The 24,428-nt window shown below is 44.8% G+C and overlaps 1 protein-coding gene across 3 annotated transcripts in view; it reads left to right on the forward strand.

Annotated features, from left to right (window-relative positions):
• Nucleotides 1-24,428, forward strand: part of LOC126161443 (neutral ceramidase-like) — a 516,902-nt gene that overhangs the window by 322,578 nt on the left and 169,896 nt on the right. For all 3 annotated transcript variants that reach the window (XM_049917257.1, XM_049917259.1, XM_049917258.1), the window contains one exon: nucleotides 13,240-13,438. In XM_049917257.1, coding sequence (XP_049773214.1) covers nucleotides 13,240-13,438 — 199 coding nt within the window. The remainder of the gene's footprint in view (nucleotides 1-13,239; nucleotides 13,439-24,428) is intronic.

The following is a 24,428-nucleotide window of genomic DNA, read 5'->3' on the forward strand; positions in this document are numbered from 1 at the left end:
GTTTCCACGCAGTCAAATATCACGCCACCGTTACATCCGAATTAAAGCTGTTGACGATAAATCGATGTATCGACATATTGATTCTGCACAATAATACCGATACATACCGATGGTAGTTTGTTCCGAAAATATATCCGTACCAAAATGGCAATATCGAGTGTCGATATTTTATTTTATTTTTATTTCACAACTTTCGGGAAATATTTGAAGTTGTTTTTCGAAATTTTTGTGGAACATAATTTTACTTTCACTGTGTGAAGGAGTCTTACTACTTTTCGAGCTTTCATCACATCCAGCCTTTCTCTTTGACTGTGTGAAACAAGTATAGGTGGCACAAATCAATAGGTTCGATTGCAGGGGGGGGATCGTAGCCGTGTGAATAGAATAGCAAAATTACCTGTGTGAAGAAATACCACACTAGTTGTGTTAAAAAACCATTTTGTGGCACATATTTCTGCACATCAGCGTTCTTGAAGAACAGTTGCTGAAAATAATGGAAGATATTTGTTCATTATTTGCTCTGGACGAAGACGTATAAGGGGAAAAACTGACGTAGTCGGCGCTCGGCTCTATGAACAGAAAGTGCAACTTAGTTTCAGCAGCAATTTTGACACTGGAACTACTAGGTCGCTGGTGTTGTAAAAAATGAAGGAAAAAACCAGGGAAGTCGATATAAAGTGCTCCGGACGAATCCGATATATGTCGAAACCTAACTATGTAGCTATCGGATACCTTTTATTGTGCCACTTACATGCAGTTACCAATATTAGCAAAGTGGTTATCGCCAAGCGTGAACATGCATCTTTCTTTTTTTTTTTTTTTTTTTTTAATTCTCGCTCTAAGGAGCATAGACGGACGGCTACCTTGTTGATGTACGGAATATTTTTAAGAAATCAATACTTAAATATACAGCTCTAAAACTAGGAGTACATTTACTGTGTGCAGCCAATACCTTTCTATGCTCCAACATCGATATTTTTCCGTCGCTATATCGATAATTTTCTTCGGTATGTCGATTATGGCATTATTTAAATATCGATGTATCTGATTCCCAATATTTTTAATAATATCAACAGTCCGAAACCGAATGGCCCACAAACCAGAATATTAGCCGGAGCGGCCAGCCAACATATGGCCCCACAATCAGGTGCTCACAACGGCCTCACACGGGTACTCCGTAGTGCCCACTCAACACCCGACGCTGATCACGCCTCATGTCTGCTGTACCAGTCCTGGTAACAACACTGAAGACGAGCAGCACTGGTGTACTTTGGTGGCCGTTCCACTTATCACTGGGAACTGCAACTATTAATCATTTACATTTCCGCTGATTGTGTGTACCAATCTTAACTCTGTTGGACAGTTAAACTGACTACGAACTGAAGATCTTCAATTTGCACAAAATATTACACGTTTCGGGAATAACTTATGTGGTTTCTTATTTTCGTGACCATGTCAGCTTGACTGTATTCAGTGCACCAATATTGTTCGCACCATAAATCGCACTTACTAAAGTAAGAGCAAGCAGGTCGTGAATAGTTATTACATTTCGTGGCGATTTCAGTAAGATTACCATAAAGGCGCTTAAGAAAACTTCGTCCAAGCCGATTATTGCCGTTCGCGTAGTAGGACTCACCCACATTTCGTTACAGAACCTGTTAATAACAAATAAAATTGCTGTAATTACTAAGAAATAATGAAGTACTGCAAAATGTGGAAAATAAAATTGATCGTTATGTTCAAACGCACTTAAATTAACATTTACGTTTTAACTGTGCAGCAGCCGGCCGCGGTGGCCGTGCGGTTCTGGCGCTGTAGTCCGGAACCGCGGGACTGCTACGGTCACAGGTTCGAATCCTGCCTCGGGCATGGGTGTGTGTGATGTCCTTAGGTTAGTTAGTTTTAAGTAGTTCTAAGTATGTTGAGTCCCATAGTGCTCAGAGCCATTTGAACCATTTAACTGTGCAGCGCCAGGAGGAGGAAAGGTGAAGAGGTAATTAACCGGTGAAAGGTGTCAGAGACAAGACGAATAGTAATTTTAGGTAAATGGTCTTGTTACACACTCCATTCCTCCGAAGTTTAAATGATAGTAATTATACGATTTTACGTTTCGAACCCTTGAGTTCTTTTCTTGTTGTAGATAACTTATTATGGATAGCATATTCTACAGGCAGACAAATTTTATCTGCTCTAAAAAGAAATAAAATTCATTTAAATAAGAAAGTAAAGAAAAAATTGTACTGCATCTCTGAAGTTGCAAAGATATCCGACCATGTCTTCTGGATGCTTAATTTTTTTGTTATTGTACCGGGTGATCAAAAGTAAGTATAAATTTGAAAACTAAATAAATCACGGAATAATGTAGCTAGACAGGTACAAATTGACACACACGCTTGGAATGACATGAGGTTTTATTAGAACCAAAAAAATACAAAAGTTCAAAAAATGTCCGACAGATGACGATTCATCTGATCAGAAAAACAATAATTAGCATAACAAAGTAAAACAAATCAAAGATGATGTTCTTTACAGGAAATGCTCAATATGTCCACCTTAATTCCTCAACAACAGCTGTAGTCGAGAAATAATGTTGTGAACAGTACTGTAAAGCATGTCCGGAGTTATGGTGAAGCATTGGCGTCGGATGTTGTCTTTCAGCATCCCTAGAGATGTCGGTCGATCACGATACACTTGCTACTTCAGGTAACCCCAAAGCCAATAGTCGCACGGACTGATGTCTGGGGACCTGGGAGGCCAAGCATGAGGAAAGTGGCGGCTGAGCACACGATCATCACCAAACGACGCGCGCAAGAGATCTTTCACGCGTCTAGCAATATGGGGTGGAGCGCCATCCTGCATAAACCCCATGTCATTCCAAGCATGTGTGTCAATTTGTACCTCTCCATCTACATTATTCCACGATTTATTCAGTTTTCAAATTTATACTGAGTTTTTGATCAACCGGTAGTTACGCCAGCCTGCATGGTACATATTTTTTCTTACGGCGTCCACAAACAAATTTGTGTTAGCTGGCGACGATCGGATGATTGAAACTGATATCAAAAAACTTTACTTGAGTAATATCTCTTGAAGAGGATTAAATGTGACTTCCTTCAAGTATTTACTAGCTGCGGGCCATCACTTGCACAAAACAAATCGTACTTACTCAAGTCTGAAATTACTTCAGTAGGAATAATCACACCGCATCTACGAAGTGTCACTATCATGCTGCTGCTTCAAATCCAAAGTGATGTCTTGGTGAGAATTGATTTACTGAGTGTCGAAGTAAGCATCTCTTAAGAAGAGTGTTCCAATAATTACATGGAGTTCCCGATCGGAGTTCGCTACTTTGCGTAGGATTGTCTTCTCGCAACCTGCATCGATGTTACAAACATTTCTTCCTTAATGGAAAGCTAGTGTGGGACTGAATGTGGCGATAGTCCCAATCTTATTGCAAACAGTTTGAAAGGCAAAGAAACGCAGACGTTGTGTTTGTTCCCCTCTGTCGATTTTCAGTGATTGCCTGCCACTAGAGAAGGAATGGTTGCGAACGATACCTTCGGCCTGTAGACAGAGAATTCGTCGCCGGCAGGTCGCTTTTTACTCTCTCTCTCTCGAATCGCTTCTCTCGAAAAGGGGTTGTCTTGAAGCAATTATAGGCATCCCGGGGAACGCTGAAACAGCAGTTTCCCCCTCGGCTTCCCGACCTGTCACAAACGTCCTCCCGGAAAGCTGGCTTCTCACTCGGCCGTCTGTATTTGGCCGTCGTCTCTTTCAGCAAAAAAGGAGAATTTCCCTGAGCGGAAGGCCACTGACCTCCACTCTGGGCGACCTTCCCCTCCACCGTCCACTCAACTTTGTTGTAAGAAAAGAAAGACAACAAGAATTTTTACCTTAGTTACGACAGAACTCAGTTAATTAAGCTTGAAACGCTGCTAGTCCTTAATGGTTGACTGAAACGAATTTCATTATATTTTCAGTATTTTATTTAAGTGAAAAGCGGAAATGTCAAACACTCTAAGTGCCATTTTGCCACAAAACACGTTTTCAATGCTACTGTGTAGCCTGTATTCTGTTAAAATCCCTAAATCTTTTCCAAGCCCCAAGTCGTGGACAAAATGTTGCTAACATTTATTACTAGATGGAGTATGGTCTTTGTGCCAAGCAGTGTTTTCTTTCGGAGTTCCATGCGTCAAGGTCTCCTGGTCCAGTTAATGCACATTTTGTGTGCTAAGCCGAGGTAATGTAAGCTTTTGTTTCTATCAGTAATATAATGGATTGAGATAATATGGATCTCAAAAAAGTAGAAAGAGTAAGAAGGAGTGTGACCAAAACCGTTTCCTATGCATCTATCTGCAAGAGGTATTGAAAATTTTTACTTTTTGGAAGATTAAACTAGAAGAGTGTCATTGTATTCAAAAGAGGAAAGGCCGTGGCTGATGTATGCCGTGCGGTATCTCCTCTGAAATACCAGCATTCTTTTATCTGATGCTAAACGGAGTGACCTGTGGACGATGCTGCATGTCATTTCTTCCCCAACAACACAAGGAGTTCCGCTGTACATTTTGCTACATCTGGCCCTCAGGAATGGTAAGGAAGAGGAAATGATAACTTTCTACTAACGGGCGCGTGGAATATGAGAACTTTGGATGTGGTGGGGAAGCTTCAGAATCTGAAAAGGGAAATGCTAAGGCTCAGTCTAGTTTTTAATGTGGTTCATTGGTGTAGAACTGAAAGAAGACAAAAATTTCTGGTCGGAGGGATACAGGATAATACCAACAGTAGCAGAAAAGTGTATAATGCGAGTAGGATTAATTATGAAAAGGAACATGGAACACAGAGTGAGTACTGTGAACAGTTCAGTGGTAGCGTTGTTCTCATCAGAAACGACAGCAAACCAATACTGACAACAATAGTCAGAGTACACATGCCAACATCGCAAGCAGAAGATGGATAAAGTATATGAAGATGCTGAACGGGTAATTCGGTACGTAAAGGGAGATACAATCTCTAAGTCATGATCGACTGGAATCCGGTTGTGGGGAACGAGTAGAAGAAAGGGTTACGGGAGAATATCGGCTTCGTACTAGGAATTAGTTGTATAAAAACTCGTGCATATTCGAATGAAACATTGTATCAAAATTTGAAAGCAATCTATGGACAACTTTCAGAGATATAAAAATTTGAATATGGGCTTAAGACAAGAAATGAGACAGGAGAAAGGCTCAATAAATGTCAACTAGTAATAGCGAATACTCTGTTCAAGAAGCACAAGAGGAAGAGGTATATTTGGGAGAGGTCGGGTGATACGGTACGATTTCAGTTAGATTACATCATGGTCAGACAGATTCCGAAATCAGATACTACACTCCTGGAAACTGAAATAAGAACACCGTGAATTCATTGTCCCAGGAAGGGGAAACTTTATTGACACATTCCTGGGGTCAGATACATCACATGATCACACTGACAGAACCACAGGCACATAGACACAGGCAACAGAGCATGCACAATGTCGGCACTAGTACAGTGTATATCCACCTTTCGCAGCAATGCAGGCTGCTATTCTCCCATGGAGACGATCGTAGAGATGCTGGATGTAGTCCTGTGGAACGGCTTGCCATGCCATTTCCACCTGGCGCCTCAGTTGGACCAGCGTTCGTGCTGGAAGTGCAGACCGCGTGAGACGACACTTCATCCAGTCCCAAACATGCTCAATGGGGGACAGATCCGGAGATCTTGCTGGCCAGGGTAGTTGACTTACACCTTCTAGAGCACGTTGGGTGGCACGGGATACATGCGGACGTGCATTGTCGTGTTGGAACAGCAAGTTCCCTTGCCCATCTAGGAATGGTAGAACGATGGGTTCGATGACGGTTTGGATGTACCGTGCACTATTCAGTGTCCCCTCGACGATCACCAGTGGTGTACGGCCAGTGTAGGAGATCGCTCCACACACCATGATGCCGGGTGTTGGCCCTGTGTGCCTCGGTCGTATGCAGTCCTGATTGTGGCGCTCACCTGCACGGCGCCAAACACGCATACGACCATCATTGGCACCAAGGCAGAAGCGACTCTCATCGCTGAAGACGACACGTCTCCATTCGTCCCTCCATTCACGCCTGTCGCGACACCACTGGAGGCGGGCTGCACGATGTTGGGGCGTGAGCGAAAGACGGCCTAACGGTGTGCGGGACCGTAGCCCAGCTTCATGGAGACGGTTACGAATGGTCCTCGCCGATAGCCCAGGAGCAACAGTGTCCCTAATTTGCTGGGAAGTGGCGGTGCGGTCCCCTACGGCACTGCGTAGGATCCTACGGTCTTGGCGTGCATCCGTGCGTCGCTGCGGTCCGGTCCCAGGTCGACGGGCACGTGCACCTTCCGCAGACCACTGGCGACAACATCGATGTACTGTGGAGACCTCACGCCCCACGTGTTGAGCAATTCGGCGGTACGTCCACCCGGCCTCCCGCATGCCCACTATACGCCCTCGCTCAAAGTCCGTCAACTGCACATACGGTTCACGTCCACGCTGTCGCGGCATGCTACCAGTGTTAAAGACTGCGATGGAGCTCCGTATGCCACGGCAAACTGGCTGACACTGACGGCGGCGGTGCACAAATGCTGCGCAGCTAGCGCCATTCGACAGCCAACACCGCGGTTCCTGGTGTGTCCGCTGTGCCGTGCGTGTGATCATTGCTTGTACAGCCCTCTCGCAGTGTCCGGAGCAAGTATGGTGGGTCTGACACACCGGTGTCAATGTGTTCTTTTTTCCATTTCCAGGAGTGTAGATTGTAAGACGAACCCAGAAGCAGATATAGACTCAGATCACAACGTAGTAGTGATGAAGAGTAGGTTGAAGTTATTTAAGCCATTACTGAGGAAGAATCGATATATAAAGAAGTTGGATACGTAAGTACTAGGGAATGACGAGATATGCTTGAATTTCTAAAGGGCTATAGATACAACAATAAGGAGTATCTTAGTAGCCAGTTCAGTTGAAGAGGAATCAATGTCTCTGAGAAGGGCTATCACTTAAGTTGGAAAGAAAAACATAGGTACAAAAATGGTAACTGCGAAGAAACCATCGGTAACAGAAGAAATATTTCAGCTGACCGATGAAAGGAGGACGTACAAAAACATGATCAGGCAAATTCAAGAATACAGAAATACATGTCGCTGACGGATGAAATAAATAGGAAGTGCAAAGAAGCTAAATCGAAATGGCTGCATGAAAAATGTGAAGAAATCGAAAAAGAAATGACGGTCGGAAGGACTGAATCAGCATATGGGAAAGTCAAAAGAAACTTCGGTGAAATTAAAAGCAACGCTGGTAACATTAAGGAGCGCAACGGGACTGCTAAATTCAGAGGAGAGAGCGGATCGGTGAAAAGAGTACATTGAAGGTCTCTATCAGTGGGAAGATTTGTCTAAGGTGACAGAAGAAGAAGCATGAGTCGATTTAGAAGAGAATCCAATATCGGAATCAGAACTTAAGAGAGCTTTGGACGACTTAAGATCAAATAGACTAGACGGGATAAACAACATTCCATCAGAATTTCTAAAGTCGTAGGGGGAAGTGACAACAAAACGACTATTCAGGCTGATGTGGAGAATGTATGAGTCTGGGGACGTAACATCTGACTTTCGGGAAAATATCATCTACAAAATTCCGAAGACTGTAAGAGCTGACAAATGCGAGAATTATCACACAAAAAAATAACCTTAACAGCTCATGCATCCAAGTTGCTGATAAGAATAATATACAGAAGAATGGAGAAGTAAATTGAGGAGGCATTAGATGACGATCAGTTTGGTTTTAGGAAAGGTAAAGGCGCCAGAGAGGCAATTCTGACGTTGCGGTTGATAATGGAAGCAAGACTGAAGAAAAGCCAAGACACGTTTATAGGATTTGTCGACCTGGAAAAAGCGTTCGACAGTGTACTCGTAAAATAGAGCTAGATGTTCGAAATTCTGAGAAAAATAGGGGTAAGCTATAATGAGAGAGGGGTAATATACAATATGTACAAGAGCCAGCAGAGAGTAATAAGACTGGGAGATCAAGAACGAAGTGCTCGGTTTAAAAAGAGTGTGAGACAGGGGTGTAGTCATTCGTCCCTACTACTCAGTCTGTACATCGAAGAAACAATGATAGAAATAAAAGGTAGGTTCAGGAGTGGATTAAAATTCAAGATGAAAAGATACCAATGATAAGATTCGCTGATGGCATGTCTGTCGTGAGTGAAAGTGAAGAAGAATTACATGGTAAACGGAATGGACAGTCTAATGTGTACAAAATATGGATTTAGAGTAAATCGAAGAACGAGTAAAGAGAAGTAACAGAAGTCCGCAGCTCGTGGTCGTGCGGTAGCGTTCTCGCTTCCCGCGCCCGGGTTCCCGGGTTCGATTCCTGGCGGGGTCAGGGATTTTCTCTGCCTCGTGATGACTGGGTGTTGTGTGATGTCCTTAGGTTAGTTAGTGTAAGTAGTTCTAAGTTCTAGGGGACTGATGACCATAGATGTTAAGTTCCATAGTGCTCAGAGCCATTTGAACCATTTTTTTGAAGTAACAGAAATGGGAACAACGAGAAACTTAACATCAGGATTGATGGTAACGAAGCAGATGAAGTTACGGAGCCGACCGGAATGGCCGTACGGTTCTAGGCGCTGCAGTCTGAGCCGAGCGACCGCTACGGTCGCAGGTTCGAATCCTGCCTTGGGCATGGATGTGTGTGATGTCCTTAGGTTAGTTAGGTTTAATTAGTTCTAAGTTCTAGGCGACTGATGACTTCAGAAATTAAGTCGCATAATGCTCAGAGCCATTTGAACCATTTTTGAAGTTATGGAATTCTGCTACCTAGGCAGCAAAATAACCAACTAGCACTGGCAAAGAGAGCATTCCTGGCCAAGAGAAGTCAACTAATATCAAATATTGGCCTTAATTTGAGGAAGAAATATCTGAGAATGTACATTTTGAATACAGACGGTGGGAATACCGGAACAGAAGAGAATCGAAGAATTTAAGATGTGTTGCTACAGACGAGTGTTGAAAATTATGTGGACTGATAAGGTAAGGAGCGAGGTGAGTCAGCGCAGAATGGGAGAAGAAAGGAATATGTGGAAACCACTGAAAAGGCGGAAGGACAGGATGATAGGAAGTGTGTTAAGACATCAGGGAATGACTTCCATGGTACTAGAGGGAGCTGTAGTGGAAGACAGAGATTGGGATACATCTAGCAGATAATTGAAGAGATAGGTTACAAGTGCTACTCTGAGATGAAGAGATTGGCACAAGAGAGGAATTCGTGGCGGGCCGCATCAAACCAGTCAGAAGACTGATGACTTTAAAAAAAAATAGATCTAGCAGACTCAAAAGCTCATTGATATATTCTCTATATAGGGGCTGCAGTCGTTACGAGACACCCTGTTGCTTCAACGTTGAAAAAGATCTAGTGGAAAAGGGCGTAATACAAGAAGAAACACAAAACTGGAACATCTTTTGAACAGCTTTAGTGACATTTGGGACCTCCCGAGACGATGAACACACAACGTGTCTCGAAATATTGGACGAACATTGTGCATGACATGGTGAGTTGATGAAATACATCCGGTTTAAACGAAAGAGCGATAAATGAGATCAGCTTATCGTGGTCCTTCGTTGACGTTGCTCTTAGACGGATGAGTAATTAAATAAATAATTAATGAAAACGACAGCGTTCCGTTACTTATTACAGCACAGCGCTGAGAATAGGCGCATTTTCTGCAACCCGCAGCACAGTTGTTGCTTTATAAACGCAAGGAAGGCAAACGCTAATTGGGGGCATTGGCTTCAGAAGCCAGATCGCCTCCTCGATGGTGGTATTGGAATATTACGGACTCGCTCTGGAGTCTGTGCTGTTCAGTCTGTGAGGCAAAGACAATGTGTGTGTGTGTATGTGTGTGTGTGTGTGTGTGTGTGTTGGGGGGGGAGAGGGTGAGTGGGGGGGGAGTGAGAAGGAGGAGAAGGATGGAGATGCTACACCGCCCCGAGGGCCAATTCCGCTCTGAGTGCCGCCGAGGAATTGCGTGGTTGACGGTGTCGCGACGCAAGACTACCTACCTCTTCCAGACGTATGCCTTTTCCAAGCCTGAAGACTGAATTCACTCTTAAGAACAGTTCAGGCGGTCAGCATTTTTAGAACTCTTTGATGTACCGTGCACTCGATAAGAAAATGAAGATAAGAACTCCACGATGGATAAAACAGCACAAGTTCGCTTGAATGAAGTGTAGCCGACGTTATATCTAGAGAGGAAAAAAAGGAGGAAATAGTTCCAACCCCTCAATGCAGAATTGGATGCATTTACTCATTAAAATAATCCATATATTCAGCAACAAAAAGGTAACGTATCTGCTCGGTTTACTATCGAACTGCTCGAACGGCTACAACTGAGTGGCAACGAGTGAGCAGTTTTATTACAGGTCTGTTTCTTCGCTTCGCTGGAAACCGTAAGTTGGCTGCAACCTTCGGTGGAAGGGGGATTCGAAACTCTATCCAGTCATCCGGATTCAAATGTTCCTAGTTGTTCCACGGTTTCACCAACAGTATTCAATAAATAACTGTCGTGTTGCTACATGACAGTTCTGAACATCTGACTTCAGGCCAGTAGTTATACAGGGTGAGTCACCTAACGTTACCGCTGGATATATTTCGTAAACCACATCAGATACTGACGAATCGATTCCACAGACCGAACGTGAGGAGAGGGGCTAGTGTAATTGGTTAATACAAACCATAAAAAAATGCAGAGAAGTATGTTTTTTAACACAAACCTACGTTTTTTTAAATGGAACCCCGTTAGTTTTGTTAGCACATCTGAACATATAAACAAATACGTAATCAGTGCCGTTTGTTGCATTGTAAAATGTTAATTACATCCGGAGATATTGTAACCTAAAGTTGACGCTTGAGTACCACTCCTCCGCTGTTCGATCGTGTGTATCGGAGAGCACCGAATTACGTAGGGATCCAAAGGGAACGGTGATGGACCTTAGGTACAGAAAAGACTGGAACAGCACATTACGTCCACATGCTAACACTTTTATATTGGTCTTTTTCACTGTCGCAAATGTACATTACCATGAGGGGTGAGGTACACGTACGCACGTGGTTTCCGTTTTCAATTACGGAGAAGAATAGAGTGTGTCCCGACATGTCAGGCCAATAGATGTTCAATGTGGTGGCCATCATTTGCTGCACACAATTGCAATCTCTGACGTAATGAATGTCGTACACACCGCAGTACATCTGGTGTAATGTCGCCGCAGTCTGCCACAATACGTTGTTTCATATCCTCTGGGGTTGTAGGCACATCACGGTACACATTCTCCTTTAACGTACCCCACAGAAAGAAGTCCAGAGGTGTAAGATCAGGAGAACGAGCTGGCCAATTTATGTGTTAAAAAACATACTTCCGTGCATTTTTTTATGGTTTGTATTAACCAATTACACTAGCCCCTCTCCTCACGTTCGGTCTGTGGAATCGATTCGTCAGTATTTGATGTGGTTTACGAAATATATCCAGCGGTAATGTTAGGTGACTCACCCTGTATAAAGCTGCTTCAACTCTGGCCACAGTTAGTCGGCTTCAGGTACAAGACTCACGTACCCCATCGCATGTCGACTGGCCCACTAAATCATCTTCTAATGATACACCAGTTGCGCGGGAAACATAGCAATCAATATCCGCGCACTTTTATTATCTCTAAGGCGTCACATTGAATATGGCATACCGGGCAAAACTCATGGGCTCTCTTGTCACCGCACTGAGGCCCTTCATCGAAGCTAGAGGCAGCGTTGTGCATTATTTACGTGGTGCCTCCTGATTGTGACCAATGTCTCGTCTGGTGTGCTAAAATCTGCGTTGGAGAGAGTACGAAGTTAACTTAGCGGGGCCCATTCAATTTAAAGGAGCCCGTGCTTTACTCAGGGTGCCAGTTACTGCTAAGAGGAAGTTATGACAGACAATCTTATCAGCAAAGCGACGGAACAACACGGACCAAACTTAGTACTGAAATATCTAGCTATATCAAATGCCAAATATTGCAGTGCGGCTGACCCACTGCTAAGAGTATATTGCAGGTCTCTGTGAGGGAAGCCACATAAGTCAGTGGGAAGCACTGACAGGTACCGCTGGATGGCTTTGGCTAACTGATATTAGAGTTCTGAACTTCATGCACAATAATTAATACAAAAAATTTCAAAAATCCTGTTGTCATGTGGTCTCCTTGTTAGCATGACAATTTTGTTGTCATAGCTCTATAAAAGTAAATGTGTTTAGATGTGACATCAAATCATATAGAAGTTTTAACTTTTATTTTTAATTCTGAAGACGACTCTTTGAAAGTATCGAAACTGGTCACGTTAAAAGATAATTCTGATGTGTGGCAAAAGATTAATAAAAATTAACCATTTTTGGCCAGCTTAATTTTATTACACTGGGTGTTTTTGCTAAATAGGGTGAAACTGCAGGAACCAGTCCGTCAGAGGATAAGGAGCAGAAATGGTCATATTAACCTAAGGCCGGAAATGCGTTGCCAGGTAGGTACAGCCACTTGAGTTGGAGATAAAAGATCTTTGACATTCGAGGTCTCACTGATGGAAATAAGACATGATAAGAAACCAGGCAAGTTGGAATGTTCTGTCTGTAGCATTGTTTTAGCTCCACACCCAAATAGGCAGTAGTGTTGTCCATAATGGTGGCGCACTCACACGTCGGTACTTGGGGGCGTCCGCTTCACTGCTGTTACCAATTCTGTGCTCATGGGCAACATTACTGCTGACGGTGGAACTAAAGCACTAAAATAGACAGCACGTTCCTACTTGCCTCGTGTGTTCTCATGTGTGCTTTCAGTCCTTGAAACCTACACTGTCAGAGATCTTTTATCTCCACGTTCAAGTGAGTGTAAATCCGTTGGAACACGTTTCCGACTCTACGTCCATATGATCTCTTTTGCTCCTTATCGTCTCAGGGGCCATTTTCTGCAGTGTGTGCACGCTTAGCAAAATGAATCTATATTGGTGACACCTGTGCAACATTTTGTTCAGTTTGGAAGTGATCAATTAACAACTACTGGTCCACTTGATGTGGAATGATTCCTTAAGAAGTTTGCACTGATCATGACAAGTTAGGTCAGTTAGTGACGGTTGTACCCTTTGTGACACTGTAGCTTGAGCGCGACCCTGGTTGTGTGTTTGAGCAGGTACTCTCACGACGTGGACAAGACGATGGTGCAGCTGCGGATCGAGACGCTTTCCGGCCGTCCTCTGGGCGCCATCAACTGGTACGCCGTGCACCCCACCTCCATGAACAACACCAACACCCTCGTCTCCAGCGACAACGTCGGCTACGCCGCCATACTCCTGGAGAAGCAGTTCAACGGCGGGGCCATGCCTGGCAAGGTGAGCTAGCACGCCCGCTTAACTTAGGGTGGTGGACCACTGAAGCACATGGCACTAATCGCACTATCGCGATCTCTGCGGCGTCCACAGTGAAATGGCGTGAGCCAGGTTGCATTTCGCAGTCCGACCATGGGTTTTTAATGGATCCTGGCGGCACTCTCTTTCTGCCTTCCTATATCGATCCGTCAATCCACCGACATTTAACAAGCTTCAGCCAGCCTGATGAGTCGCTCTGCATCTCCAGGGCGCCTCTGGCCAACCACATTTAGGTTTCTCCCCGACTCCTACTCAGTAGGTAGGGGTGCTTCAAGTCTTTACATTAAAAAACTCGGAGTTTGGTATCAACAGCCTTCAGCTGAAATCTGAACTCACTGCCACTCCTATTGTGCCCAAAGACAACAGTATTTTACGTCATTTGGCCCCGCCGTTCGTTCTTTTGTAATTGTGAGCTGCTGTAGTAGCGCTCTAACCCACACAAACCCACAGACGTTGCAATTCTAGGAGCAAGTATCAAGCTTGCTGCCTCTGACTAGACGTACCTTTTTATGGACATCTTCTACTGTGACGCCTTACAACAGCTTCTAGAGGGCGGACGGAGTTACCAGTTAATTCTCTGAAGTGAAATTTCTCCCCTAGACAGCTGCTCAGAGTGTCAGCAATTTGTAGGGCTCTAGCGTTACTCTTTAGCTTCGGTAACCTAAACGCTGCACTTTTGCCTGCTCTCTACATTGTGTCTCTGATTTCCTATCTTAGAGTGCCCTTGATGGTTTCCAACAGCTTTAAGCCTAACGACGTGCAGGTCATTAAGTCATCAATATGTGAGACATAGCCGCGCGGTCTAAGACTCCTACGTCGGAGGTTCGAGTCGTCCGTTGGGCACGGGTTTGTGTGTTGTCCGTAGCGTAAGTTAGTTTAAGTTAAATTGAGTAGTGTGTAGGCTTAGGAACCGATGACCTCAGCAGTTTGGTCCCATAAGACCTTCCCACAAATTTCCAATTTTTTTGTGACACGTACGCTACAGAATACTCTGTACAACAATAACAGTGGGAATATAACGAATGCCGCCCGTTACCCTCACGGAGGATAGCTGAAATACAAATATTGTGCCATGAGCATGGAACAAAGTCTCTCTCATTGTGCAACTGGAATTAAGTGTGCACACGGCCGAAGGTATGAGTACGTCTTCAGTGCTGGAAGCATTACAAAGTAATATTACGCCAAGCTGCGCGAGCACTGGCACGACCTCACCATAACCCTCGTAGTTTACACCATGGAAATAGTAATCGGAACAATACCTCAATTCACAAGAAAGCGTCGCTGATGTGACCTTATATTTTAAGCAGAAAAAAGCCCACTTGTAAGATATTAGCCCCAGCAATCGACAAGCAAGAAAATTTCTGCCACAATTCTGACAGTACACAGTTGCGACATTCTGAAGGCACAGATTCAAATACGTGGATGCGCGCCAGTTGTTCACAACTCGCTCCGACCCGCAGTAGCGGCTTAATGACAGAGTGCAAAGCACTGTACAATGGAGTGAGTAAGAGGCTTACGAAATACTGTTTTGACACTGGTAACAGGCTTCGTTCATTGTGTCGGAATGCTTCGTTTCTAACCTGCAGCTGGTGGCAGAGATCGTTTCGCCCCAAACAGTATTGTGTTGCGATTCACAAATGCTGCGTGAATGAATGAAACGAAAAAGTGTCTCATTGAAGGTGTAGCGTCGCCTTTTCTTAATCATTAACATCGCTGCTGTGCGTTATTTAATTTGTATTCTAAAGTAGGCACTGTTAAAATGAAGCACGATTGGCAGGAGATGCGCTATTCTTCAACGTGATTCGCATGTTTAAATTTTAAGTCGAAAGCCGCTGCCTCCATTTCATAATAATTCTTCAGCTACGTAGGTTTATTCATTTTAGTTTTGCAGCGTATATATAAGTGCACAATTTCAATACGAGAGTAGTATTAAATAATACTGAACGCATATGGGGGTGAGGCTGACATATCACGTACCCATTTTCGTGATCAAGATATCTAAATACATTGGGCAGATGTTCCAGTGACACCGCTTCCCCTCCCCCTCCCCCTCCCCTTCTTTTCCTCTTCCCTCTCCTTACGCGTCCTATACGAATGAGAGGACTCTGGTTGTCAGTCTGCAGTACAGTCTTCAGGCTCAGGCATTAGGCGGCTGAAATTGGCCGGAGCGAGTGACAAACAATAGGTGCGCGCTAAAGTTCAAAAGCTGTACTATCAGGTCATTACTGGACGCTATCAGAATTATCGCCCAAATATTCGCGCGCGATTACTGGGACTTATTTCTTGCAAATGTACTTGTCTTCTCCTTAAAATATGAGGCCAGTACGCAGCGTCCACAAACACGCTGTGACGTGCTTGAAGAAAGAGAACATAAGCACCGAATTCAGCAAACGGAAAGAGGTCATCAGAAACCCAGAAACAGAGTGCCTTTGCCTTGTTTCCAACGGGGCAAACTTCATCTCAATTCTGCCGCAAGGGAATGTCGTTTGTCAGCCAACTATGCTTCCATGTATCGACTAAAGACATGCCTTCACTTTACCAGCCAAAGACTGTAGTATGCTTAGGACTCGAGGACCCACGTACGGAATGTCATTGCTATAATTTAGCGATTCACAACTCACCTAAAAATAAATAACTCGAAAGGCGACTTTTATTAAATGGCTTTCAAAGTCACGATTTTTGTAAAAGGAGCTGTATGTTAATTTATAAGGTATCATAATACTTTGAAGAAAAAAGTACTTGATCGCGATTAAGTGAATAGGTTATAGGGACAAATAAACAGTCAGAAAGCTTTACATACTGATGGAGCTAGGTACGATAGCCCCTACGTAGTGGTGTTTATAACGCAATAGACGATTCAATTTTAACAAATTTCTTGGATGTCTTTGAGAAAAGTTATACTACTGTACTCATCTTTTCAAGAACTTCTTCAAACACTGCTAAAAATACTGTGTCGTCCACTAAAAAAATCTTAATTCACTATCACGTGTGATTTGAGACATCAGACCATTGTCTCCACAGCATAATTACGGGGCCGTCTACGTACTATCATTTACTGAAAACTTCTTTTCGTTACCTTGAACAGATCCTGAAGGAAAATGCTTGTTACGCGTTACGTAACTTATTCCGTACTCTTGTATATATACATAATTTTCTTGATATATTTTATGAAGGTGATGGCGCACAGCTGGTAAGTATTTAAAAAACACAGTTCCACTACCAAGGGCTACCAATTAATATTTCTTTATTACAACCACTTTCAATTCTCAGATCATTATCAGATGTCTTAGTGTCACTGAAAACAATTTGGATGCCAACATTAAACCTATGACGTTGAATAGCATAAAATATATACTGTGTTATTAAAGTTAAAAGTACGAATCATAAGGTAATGGGGTTGACAACTTTCACATATATAATTAAATACTTAAATTCGACGCTTTTTTGTAGTGTTATGTGGTGTCAAGTAGTAAAATAACTTTCGTTGTCAATAATAAAATGTACCAAACATTGTTCATATTTGCTCTGTATTCGTATGGGGTTACTCTATATCCTGGGGACTACATAACTGATTACAAGTCTAATCAAAGATAATACGGATGGTCTACATAAATCGATACTACACTATGATTCCAGTACTAATATCCTTACTGTTCTACCTGTTGCATATCATATGCAAATATGAGTATTTCTGACAGCGATGTAATATATAAACTAACGAGCTGTAGGCTGTATACAACAGCATATTGGGTATTACAACATTAGCTGCAAATAAACAATGGCCTATATTTATGCATTTTCGTCTGTGTGAAATAATCCACAACATTAGTTTTATATGAACGGTGTTTGTTTTAGAGCCAGCTTTGAGGTGTACAGTGCATTTCAGTTTTAGTGTATGTGGGGACAAGAAAGTACATTATACGCATGAGACTTCGCTGGTTTAATTTGAATTGTTGCTTCATTAACAGGTTTTAATTCATTAGGAAAAATATTAATGATAGTCAGTCTACAACAGTAGGCAGTCAATATATAGAATACTACGCTGATCGGCCAGAACGTTATAACCACCTGCCTAATAGCCGGTATGTCCATCTCTGACATAACAGCGGCGACGCGTCGTGAGGTGCAAGCAGTGAGGCCCTTGGAGGTCGCTGAAGGGATGTTGGCACACTTCTGAAAACATAGGTCACCTAATTCCTGTAAATTTCTGGGCGGGGGGGGGGGGATGAGCCATATCCCAGATGTGTTCGATCAGGTTCAGATCTGGCGAGTTTGAGGGGGCCAGCGCGTCAACTAGAACTCGCCACTGTGTTGCTCGAACCACTTCATCACACTCCCGGTCTTGTGCCATGGCGCATTATCTTGTGGGAAAATGCCGTAGCCATCGGGAAAAATGATCGTTGTGAAGAGGTGTACGTGGTCTGCAAACATTTTACGACCCTCCTCGGTCGTTCTGGTGCATTGCCCGAGCTCCCTGGACCCGTGGCTGCCAACAGGAATGCATAATGGAGCCACCACCAGCTTGTCTTCGTGCCGCAGTACAGGTGTCAATGACCTGTTCCCCTGGAAGACGACAGAGTTTCACCCATTGGCTTCATGGTATCGGGATTCATCAGATCAAGCGACGCTCTGTCACTGCGCCAGCGTCCAGTGCTGATGGTCACGTACCCATTCAGTCGTAATGACGTGGTGTTCAGATTAGCACATTCATGGGTCGTCAGCTGCGGAAGCCCAGTTTTAGGGAGTGTTCGCTGCACTGTGTATGGCGACACACTTAAACTGTGCCGACCATTAAAGTCTTATGTCACAGTTCGCGCCTATCCTGTTTGACCTGTCTGCCCAGCCTACGACATCCCGACGTCAGACATGGGTAGTGAGGGGTGGCCGCCCAACACCACATTGTCTGGAGGTGGTTTCACCAATATTGAAGAAGACGCTCACCACAGCTCTCCTCGAACACCGGAGAAGTCGCGCAACTTTCGAAACGATCGTGACAAGCCTCCGGGCCATCATAATCTGCCCTCGGTCAAGCTCAGACAGATGGCGCGCCTTCCCCATTCTACACAGGGGCAGCACTCTCAATGATACTACATGAACCGTGCGTGTGTCTGACTAGCAGTCGTTCCTCACCAGGTGACGCTGCTATCGCCTGCGTTTATATCGATAATAGTAGGTCGGTGGTCATAATGTTCTGGCTGATCAATCTACTTACATGCATAATGTTTCTAATGATAAGAGACACAAAGCGTGGGTTTAAGCAATGGCTCAAACCACATCGAACGCTTGTTGATCAAAATAATAGTTGTATAAAGTTTACAATTAATGTGACGTCTCAGAATGTTTTACAACAGAAAGATTTGGCTCTTAAAAAATGCAAGCAGTCCATACTAATGTAAACTGTCTGAATAACGGACAATATTACAGCTGGACATAGCTCGCTTATGTAACCAGATCGTTCAAAGTACAAAATTCAAATGGCTCTGACCACTGTGGGACTTAACTTCTGAGGTCATCGGTCCCCTAGAACTTAGAACTACTTAAACCTAACTAACTTAAGGACATCACACACATCCATGCCCGAGGCAGGTTTCGAACCTGCGACCGTAGCGGTCGCGCGGTTCCAGACTGTAGCGCCTAGAACCGCTCGGCCACCCTGGCCGGCGTTCAAAGTACATTAGCACCAGATTGCGTCCTTGGTGACGGAAAATCTACTCTATAGAGATCAGTGATGGTGTGAACCCAGCTTGCTCTGTTCGTCCACGAGACGCAGGAATAGGCGTAAAGAACTGCTATCACATGGTTACGAGATTTCCGAAGAACTATTCACATCATTCAAATATCTTACTGATGCGTCCTGAGCGATTTGAAGTGGGACGATCACATGAAACTAATCGCAGTAAGGCAAGTGGCAAACCGATATTCATTGGAAGAATGTTCAAGAAGAACGAAGAAAGTTGCCTACAAATCCTTCATTCGACCGATACTTTATTATTATGCCTGTCTGGAATAGTTAACGGGTCACATTACTAGAGAATGTACAGGGTGTTCGACAATGGGAAAAGAGTAAGTAAACTGTTTATTAAGCCCGCCCGGTTGGCCGTGCGGTCTAACGCAAGGCTTTCCGGGCGGGAAGGAGCGCCTGGTCCCCGGCATGAATCCGTCCGGCGGATTTGTGTCGAGGTCCAGTGAACCGGCCAGACTGTGGATGGTTTTAAGGCGGTTTTCCATCTGCCTCGGCGAATGCGGGCTGGTTCCCCTTATTCCGCCTCAGTTACACTATGTCGGCGATTGCTGCGCAAACAAGTTCTCCACGTACGCGTACACCACCATTACTCTACCACGCAAACATAGGGGTTACACTCGTCTGGTGTGAGACATTCCCTGGGGGGGGGGGGGGGTCCACCGGGGGCCGAACCGCACAATAACCCTGGGTTCGGTGTGGGGCGGCGGAGGGGTGAAGTGGACTGCAGTAGTCGTCGTGGGGCTGTGGACCAATGCGGCTGCGGCGGGGACGGAGCCTCTCCGTCGTTTCTAGGTCCCCGGTTAACATACAATACAATACAAACTGTTTATTACTTCAAAAGTAATCGCCATAGCTGTTAATACATTTATTCCACTGTGAGACAAGTCAGTGAATGCCTTGATGGAAAAATTGTTTGCGACTACCTATGTAACCATGATTGTATCCAGACATGCATCTGTTCGTCTGAAGCAAATCGACAGCCACGAATGTCGTTCTTCAGGGGACCGAAAATATGGAAATCAAAACGGGAGAGATCGGGACTATATGAAGGACGTGTAAGGTCTTCCGAGCGAAACTTTTTCTGCGTAGTCGAAACAATCTTGTCATCATGTGGGCTCTCCTGGATACAGTCATTTCTCCACGAAGGCTTCCAGTGGGATTAATGTATTGACAGTCATGGCGATTACTTTTGAAATAATAAACATTTCACTTACTGGAATGAGATTTTCACTCTGCAGCGGAGTGTGCGCCGATATGAAACTTCCTGGCAGATTAAAACTGTGTGCCGGACCGAGACTCGAAATCGGGACCTTTGCCTTTCGCGGGCAAGTGCTCTACCAACTGAGCTACGACTCACGCCTCGTCCTCACAGCTTTGCTTCTGCCAGTACCTTGTCTCCTACCTTCCAAACTTTGCAGAAGCACTCCTGCGAACCTCGAAGGGCTAGCAATCCTGAAAGAAAGGACATTGCGGACACATGGCTTAGCCATAGCCTGAGGAATGTTTCCAGAATGAGATTTTCACTGTGCAGCGGAGTGTGCGCTGATACGAAACTTCCTGTTAGTGAGTCGTGCTTCGGTAGCACAGATGGTAGAGCACTTGCCCGCGAAAGGCAAAAGTCCTGAGTTCGAGTCTAGGTCCGGCACACAGTTTATATCTGCCAGGAAGTTTCAGTTCACTTACTGTTTTCCCTGTCTGTCACGTTTTCATTTGACTATCCCTTATAGGTGCGATACGAAAGGGACGAGTGGAGGACAGTGAAACAAGCAAATAATCCTTATAAACATGAGTCCGGAAACCAATGGTTTTCCCGATACGACGCATATAGATGAGCAAGGGATGACCACCTGTTTAATAGCTTGTCCCACGTTTCAAACACAGCGCAACAGAGATTCTGCTTGGCAGGGATTATACAAGCCCTTGACAGGATTTCCGAAGTATGTGGCAGGAGATGTCTCGCAAACTATGGGATGGTGGTTTATGGGCACGCAGCTGGCGCCAGGTATGTATTGCGATATGTACAGGTCAGGCACATTTGCTGGGCAAGACATCAGTGTGAGTTCACTATAAAGCCCCTCAAACCACTGTAGCACGATTCTGACTTTGCAATACGGACAGCTATCCTGCTACAAGACGTCATCGCCGCAGGTGGAGACTTCAAGTATGAAGCGATGCAGGTGGTCCGCAATATTCTTCACATAATTCACTGCTGTCATGATTCCTTAGATTACCACCACAGATCCCATGGAAGCCCAACTCAGTGTACCCCATAGCACAATTCTGTCCTCACCGGCCTGCAGCTGTCACGGTGTGCATGTTTCTTGTAGCCATTCGCCTGAATGACTGCGTGTAAGGACCCACCAATGACCTGGAGGTACAAGAATGCGATTCATTTGACAGGCGACAAGTTTCCATCGATCCACGGAAAAAACTCACTGATGCTTTACCCACTGCAATCATAACTGACGCGGTCGTTCGATCAACACAGGAACACGTAGGTGTCGTGTGATGTGGATCTCTATGTTCAACAATGGCCTTTGAACGCTGTCTTCCGAAACACTTGTGCCTGCACCAGCGTTGTACTATGTCGTCAGATCTGCCACAGATCCTGGATTACGCAGTGGACGATCCTCCGACCAATACGTTTTGTGGTCAGACGTGGTCGTCCAATACCATGCTGCCTGCTCGTTATTTCACTACCCTTCAACCAAAAGGTGATCAGCTTCTCCTTTTCAGAGATTCTCGTTTTCAGCCGCAGCGCCACATCAATGTACCATTTGATAAAACCGCTTACATCAGTGGATTTCCCCATTTTCGGCCCATGTCTTCGCTATAATGACTGGCGATTTGTTTCTCTTTCGTTTACATTCTTTCCTTACTGCGTCACGTGCCCGCAACATCACTAGGAGGCATTCACCCTCGCTGTAGGCAGTGGTCATTATGTTTTGGCTTATCAGTATATGCACAAGGTGCAGTCATGCCAATGTTGTTACACTGTTAATGCTTAAGGCTACAATTTGGATCTTGGTGAAAGTATGGTTCAAATGGTTCTGAGCACTATGGGACTTAACATCTGAGGTCATCAGTCCCCTAGAACTTAGAACTACTTAAACCTAACTAACCTAAGGACATCATACACATCCATGCCCGAGGCAGGATTCTAACCTGCGACCGTAGCAGTCGCGTGGTTCCAGACTGAAGCGCCTAGAACCGCTTGGGTGAAAGCATGCATATGTGGTACATACAAGGTGGTGCATTGGCACACTTTCATTGGTTATTCGAGAATACGCAGCTCAAATCTTTGACAGATTTAATAGTCGTGGCTCTCCAATACCTTGGCCTCCCAGGGCCTCAGATGTGAACCCGTTGGAATTATTTTGTGTGGGGATAGCGTCGTTGAACTCTGGGAACGCATTAAGGATGGTTTTCAATGCATTCGGAACAAGCCTGGACTTCTCGAACGTACTCTACTGGCCATTAAAATTGCTACACCGCGAAGATGACGTGCTACAGACGCGAAATTTAACCGACAGGAAGATGTTGTGATATGCAAATCATTAGCTTTTCAGAGCATTCGCACAAGGTTGGCGCCGGTGGCGACACCTACAACGTACTGACATGGGGAAAGTTTACAACCGATTTCTCATACACAAACAGCAGTTGACCGGCGTTGCCTGATGAAACGTTATTGTGATGCCTCGTGTAAGGAGGAGAAATGCGTACCTATCGCGATTGCGGTTTATCGTATCGCGACATTGCTGCTAGCGTTGGTCGAGATCCAATGACTGTTAGCAGAATATGGAATCGGTGGGTTCAGGAGGGTGGTACGGAACGCCGTGCTGGATTCCAACGGCCTCGTATCACTACCAGTCGAGATGACAGGCATCTTATCCGCATGGTTGTAACGGATCGTGCAGCCACGTCTCAATCCCTGAGTCAACAGATGGGGACGTTTGCAAGACAACAACCATCTGCACGAACAGTTCGACGACGTTTGCAGCTGCGCGGACTATCAGCTCGGAGACCATGGCTGCGATTACCCTCGACGCTGCATCACAGACAGGAGCGCCTCCGATGGTGTACTCAACGACAAACCTGGGTGCACTAATGGCAAAACGTTATTTTTTCGGATGAATCCAGGTTCTGTTTATAACATCATGATGGTCGCATCCGTGTTTGGTGACATCGCGGTGAACGCACATTGGAAGCGTGTATTCGTTATCGCCATACTGGCGTATCAGCCGTTGTGATGGTATGGGGTGCCATCGGTTACGCGTCTCGGTCAACTCTTGTTCGCATTGACGGCACTTTGAACAGTGTACGTTACATTTCAGATGTGTTACGACACGTGGCTCTACCCTTCATTCGATCCATGCGAAACCCTACATTTCAGGATAATGCACGACCGCATGTTGCAGGTCCTGTATGGGCCTTTCTGGATACAGAAAATGTGGCACTGCTGCCCTGGCCAGCACATTCTCCAGATCTCTCACCAATTGAAAACGTCTGGTCAATGGTGGCCGAGCAACTGGCTCGTCACAATACGCCAGTGACTACTCTCGATGAACTGTGGTATCGTGTTGAAGCTGCATGGGCAGCTGTACCTGTACATGCCATCCAAGCTCTGTTTTACTCAATGCCCAGGCGTATCAAGGCCGCTATTAAGGCCAGAGGTGGTTGTTCTGGGTACTGATTTGTCAGGACCTATTCACCCAAATTGCGTGAAAATGTAATCACATTTCAGTTGTAGTACAATATAATTGTCCGATGAATACCTGTTTTTCATCTGCATTTCTTCTTGGTGTAGCAATTTTAATGGTCAGTAGTGTATAAGGGGCGTTCAAAAAGAAACGATCCAGAGTCTGGAAGGCGCAAACCGGTGATAGGAGGGTAATATCGTGGTGTGTGTCACGAGGTGTGGTTCCGACGACAGCATGGAAGTTCACAACCCGTCGCTAGAGGGCAAGCGTGCACGTCACGTCACTATAGACAGCTAGCAGTAGCATGCATCGGTCGTTCAACGCTGCCAGTCGCATTGCAAACAATGACATGGAATGTCAAAAGAACAGCAGAGAGGAGTTGTTTGTTTTCTGACAGCGGAAGGAGTAGGAGGAGCGGACATTCATCGACGAATGTCACAAGTGTACGGCGAATACTGCATGACCCTTGCAAGGGTCAAGGGGTGGCACAAGCGCTTTGGGACAGGACAGT

This window comes from Schistocerca cancellata, chromosome 2, assembly GCF_023864275.1.
Source record: "Schistocerca cancellata isolate TAMUIC-IGC-003103 chromosome 2, iqSchCanc2.1, whole genome shotgun sequence".
In the NCBI taxonomy this organism is placed as follows: Eukaryota; Metazoa; Arthropoda; class Insecta; order Orthoptera; family Acrididae; genus Schistocerca; species Schistocerca cancellata.